The 5,096-nt window shown below is 46.5% G+C and overlaps 1 protein-coding gene across 1 annotated transcript in view; it reads right to left on the bottom strand.

Moving 5' to 3' along the window:
* Positions 1 to 1,397: 1,397 nt before the first annotated feature.
* Positions 1,398 to 5,096, bottom strand: part of LOC101355210 (zinc finger protein 343-like) — a 38,388-nt gene continuing 34,689 nt past the window's right edge. Inside the window, exon 5 of the mRNA XM_023737497.1 lies at positions 1,398 to 4,268. Within this exon, the coding sequence (XP_023593265.1) occupies positions 1,888 to 4,268 (2,381 nt within the window). The 3' untranslated portion in view covers positions 1,398 to 1,887. The remainder of the gene's footprint in view (positions 4,269 to 5,096) is intronic.

Genomic DNA, 5,096 nt, shown 5'->3' with positions numbered 1-5,096 from the left:
GGAAAAAAATTATTCCACAAAGCAGGATCTGTATTTCTATTATTTATTTGGTCTGCAGATGTGGAAATTTCAGATTCTAAAATTGTTTCATTTTCTACACCATTATTAATTTTTTACTACAGCAAGGAAAGGATATAGAATTTGGAACAAATTCTGTTATATTCATATTGCTATCAGTAATTGCAGCACTGGAGGTACTAGTACAATGATTTGCACCTATTAAACTCAAGTGTTCACTGGAAGAAGTCTCTCCTGATTCACTACATTTTAAAATGGAAGTTAATTTTGGAATTGTCTTTAGGGATTCACAAATCCTTTTCATCTTCTGTGACTTTCATTTTTGTGCTCCACTTGGTTGTTGCTGTTTCATTTTACCTGGATATAAAATTGTCACTTTTCCAATTTAGTTCTACCGCAGCAAATAAATTTGAATTGAAAATAAAATCTATAAAATAAAATTTACATTCAAATTTGGACATTAACACAAAAATTCATATTTGAAAATTAGTATGTAAAAAAATTGATTTGGGATACATAATTTTGTTCTTCAGGTCTGATGCAGTTAAAAGATACAGTACGTACAAGGCAGTCGGAAATAAGTGCATTTGTTTGCCATACGATGTTTGTTCGTGGGCCCTTCACAGATTTCCATGAGTGTTTTTCATCTTGAAATAATACTTAAAAACCTGCACATTCACTTTCCATCCTTTGATGCCGCATCTTCAGTTTACTGGACTACTGCTGATACCCGGTGGGGGTAAGAGCAATCACAAAGAGCATGATACTAATACAAAGGTATGCTCAATCTGAAGACACGTCTTAGTTCACTTTGTGCAAGACCAGATATGTCACCAGTCATGTGATCACAGAGTCAGTGGCATGTTCTTACGTGGTCGACAAGAGAACTGAATGTAAGGTTAGATCCGACTGGTCCAAAATGAAAATGTAATTATCATATACAAAATTTATAAAATGATGTCAATTTTATTTAGTGCCCTGCCAGTTCCCTTCCACTGTGGCACTCACTTTTCCTTGTGTCCTGTCTGCTTGACACCTATGAGTCTTTGCTTTGGATCACTGGTGCCCTGTTTTATTGATGCCCTAATCACGTGCTTACCTTGTTTATTGGGTAATCTGTCCCTGGTGGCAGACTAACCTGAATTAATGTCCAGAGAGAACTGTCATGTTGATTTCAGAGTCCTGAGCTACAGGATGTGCAGGGAGGCAGGTAGAGAGCTGACTATGGGAGTGGACTCCACTGCAGGGTGCCTTCTGTAGCAATCGCACCAGCCTTGCTGATGAGAGTTCAGATGGGGAAGGGGCAGTCATGCTCCAAATGGACTCCCAAAGAGGTCCACACTGTTACTATCAGACCTCCCCACCCCTTCCCACCCCGTGTAGTATGATGGCTGTGGGTGTAGCCTCTACTCAAGATTGCTGCTTCCCAGCACACAGTGCCTCAATCAGCACTCCTCAGTGCCAAAGAGAAGGGGGAGCAGACAGACCCAAACTGATCACCAGGGAGGTCTGTCCTGTTGGTTACAGCAGCCTGAGCTATGGGGTGCACAGGGAGGCAGGTAGAGTGTTGATTCTGGGAGCCCACTCTGTTGCAGGGCTCTTTCTGCAGCAATTTGCAGCAACCTTACTGTTGACAGCATCCAGGTAGGGGAGGTACTGGCATGCTCTGAACAGAACCCTGGGGAGGTCTGTCTTGTTGATTTTAGAGCAGAAGCTTGGAGTCCTGTCTCTCTGTACAGGCAGGGGGTGCTAACTGAGTAATCTGTTCCTGAGGAGGTGTGATTTACAGTTAAAGCACTGGCCACACTAACTGCAAACATAAGACTTCTCATCTAAGCGTGTCTTCTGATGTCTGATGAGATCTGACTTCTAGCTAAAACCTCGGCCACAGTCTTTGCAAACACAGGGCTTCTCCCCTGAGTGAGTCCACTGATGTCTAATGAGGCTTTGCTTAGAGCTAAAGCCTCGTCCACACTCCTTGCACACATGTGGCTTCTCTCCTGAGTGTGTCCCCTGGTGGAGGAGGAGGCCTGACTTCTGGCTAAAGCCTCGCTCACACTCCAGGCATACGTAAGGTTTCTCACCTGAGTGTGTCCTCTGGTGTCTTATGAGATTTGACATGCGGTTAAAGCCTCGACCACACTCCTTGCACACATATGGCTTCTCCCCTAGGTGTATCCTCTGGTGTATGAGGAGGCTTGATTCCTGGTTAAAGACTCGCCCACATTCACTGCAAACATAAGCCTTCTCCCCTGTGTGTATCCGCTGGTGCGTAAGGAGGGCTGATTTCCCGCTAAAGCCCTGGCCACACTCACTGCAAACATAAGACTTCTTGTCTGAGGGTGTCCTCTGATGTCTGACGAGTCCTGACTTCTTGCAAAAGCCTCGCTCACACTCCAGGTGCACATAAGGCTTCTCCCCTGAGCGTGTCCCCTGGTGGAGGAGGAGGCCTGACTTCTGGCTAAAGCCTAGCCCACACTCCAGGCACACGTAAGGTTTCTCACCTGAGTGTGTCCTCTGGTGTCTGATGAGATTTGACTTGCGGTTAAAGCCTCGACCACACTCCTTGCACACACACAGCTTCTCTCCTGAGTGTATCTTTTGGTGTATGAGGCGGCTTGATTCCCGGTTAAAGCCTTGCCCACACTCACTGCAAATATAAGGCTTCTCATCTGAGCGTGTCCTCTGATGTCGGAGGAGGTCTGACTTCTGGCTAAAGCCTCGGCCACACTCATTGCAAACATAGGGCTTCTCTCCTGAGTGAGTCCATCGATGTCTAATGAGGCTTTGCTTATAGCTAAAACCTCGTCCACACTCCTTGCACACATGTGGCTTCTCCCCCGTGTGTGTCCTCTGGTGCATAAAAAGGACTGATTTCCGGAAGAAGCCTCTGCCACACTCATTGCAAACATAAGACTTCTCATCTGAGCGTGTCTTCTGATGTCTGATGAGGTCTGACTTCTGGCTAAAATCTTGCCTACACTCCAGGTGCATGTAAGGCTTCTCCCCTGAGTGCGTCCTCTGGTGTAGGATGAAGGTGGACTTATCTCTAAAGCCTCGGCCACACTCACTGCAAACATAGGGCTTCTCCCCTGAGTGAGTCCACTGATGTCTAATGAGGCTTTGCTTATAGCTAAAGCCTCGCCCACACTCCTTGCACACATATGGTTTCTCCCCGGAGTGTGTCCCCTGGTGGAGAAGGAGGCCTGACTTCTGGCTAAAGCCTCGCCCACACTCCAGGCACACGTAAGGTTTCTCACCTGTGTGTGTCCTCTGGTGTCTGATGAGATTTGATTTGCGGTTAAAGCCTCGCCCACACTCCTTGCACACATATGGCTTCTCCCCTGAGTGTATCCTCTGGTGCATGAGGAGGACTGATTTCTGGGTAAAGCCTCGCCCACACTCACTGCAAACATAAGGCTTCTCCCCTGAGTGCGTCCTCTGGTGTATAAGGAGACGTGATTTCCGGTTAAAGCTTCGGCCACACTCGTTGCAAACATAAGGCTTTTCCCCTGAGTGTGTCCTCTGGTGCATAAGGAGAAGTGATTTCTGGTTAAAGCCTCGGCCACACTCACTGCAGACATAAGGCTTCTCATCCAAGTGTGCCCTCTGATGTCTGATGAGGTCTGACTTCTGGTTAAAGCCTCGCCCACACTTCAAGCACATGTAAGGTTTCTCACCTGAGTGTGTCCTCTGGTGTCTGATGAGATTTGACTTGTGACAAAAGCCTTGCCCACACTCACTACAAACATAGGGCTTCTTCCGTAAGAGGGCCTTCTGGTTTGTGATGAACTTTGATTTCAGGCCACAGTCTGGTTCATCCTCTCTATAGCCGACTGCTCCAAATCTTGAGGTTTCTAACTCCTTCAACCCATCGTCTGTTTCCACAGAGTTTCCCCTTTGGGCTGAGTTGGGCCCTGTTCCTACCACTGTGTTACCTTCTCTGGGGCTTGCTGACCGTCCTTGGGCTGGGCTGGAGAATGCCCTTGAAGTCTCTCTCTCCCCTGTCCTTCCACACAAGGGTTTGGAGACTTCTCTCTCTTGACCTTCTGTGTTTTCACTCCAGCACCTTTGATCACAATCTCGCTGCTCTGGCTGCTTCTGACGCCCTGGGCTGGAATCCTCTGGATGGAAGTGATTTTCTGCACGTAAGCCTGGGAAGATCTGAAGCACATGTTGGCTGAGGAACTGCTGACAGGAGACAGCCAGAAGGCAGGAGGAGCAGGGGTAGAGTTCTCGCTTCAGTTCTGCTGAAGAGAGAAAGTTTTCTGTTAGAGTAGCCGTAAGTGGGCTGCCTGGACTGTTCTGCCTTCTCTCATGACGGACAGTATCCTATTGCTGGAGTCCCTGCATGGCAGAAACAGGTAAGCACTTGACTGCTAGCTGAAAGGCAGTTCGGAAGACAGCCCTGGTGATCTGCTTCTGAAAGGTCACAGCCTTGAAAACCCTATGGAGCAGTCCTACTCTGCACACATAAGGTCACCATAAGTCAGAATCAGCTCTATGGCAACAACAATCTTATTGCCACACTTGTAACTGACAATATATACAACACAATTTGTTTCCCACCAATAATTCATTTATATTCCATTTTTACAAATTACATTTTCTAATACGACCCAGAAGGTGCCCTGCTAGCACAATGGTTAAAACACTCAGCTGCTAACCAAAAGGTCGGTGGTTCGAATCGACCAGCTGCTCCGTGGGAGAAAGATGTAGCAATCTGATTCTGTGAAGATTTACAGCCTTAGAAACCCGATGGGGGCAGTTTTACTCTGTTGTATAGGGTTGCTATAAGTCAAAATCAATACGACGGCAGTAGGCTTGGGTATTGCAATCCAGATAATCCACACCAAATACCTCTTCAACATGTCAGCCAGACTAGGAACTTCTCAGGTAAGTATCAGACACTATTCTGCCCTGTAACAGCTTCCAGTTAGCCTTTTTCTTCTACTAAAACCCTCTAAGCCATAGACACATTGATATATACTGCCTATAACACTTTTCTATTACTTGGAAATAAGTTTCTCCTATGTGGAAATCTTCCTCATAACTTATTATAAAAAGGGAGTGATAGA

This window comes from Trichechus manatus, unplaced genomic scaffold (genome assembly GCF_000243295.1).
Source record: "Trichechus manatus latirostris isolate Lorelei unplaced genomic scaffold, TriManLat1.0 scaffold00104, whole genome shotgun sequence".
NCBI classification, from domain to species: Eukaryota; Metazoa; Chordata; class Mammalia; order Sirenia; family Trichechidae; genus Trichechus; species Trichechus manatus.
This window is presented reverse-complemented; position numbering and strand designations above follow the sequence as displayed.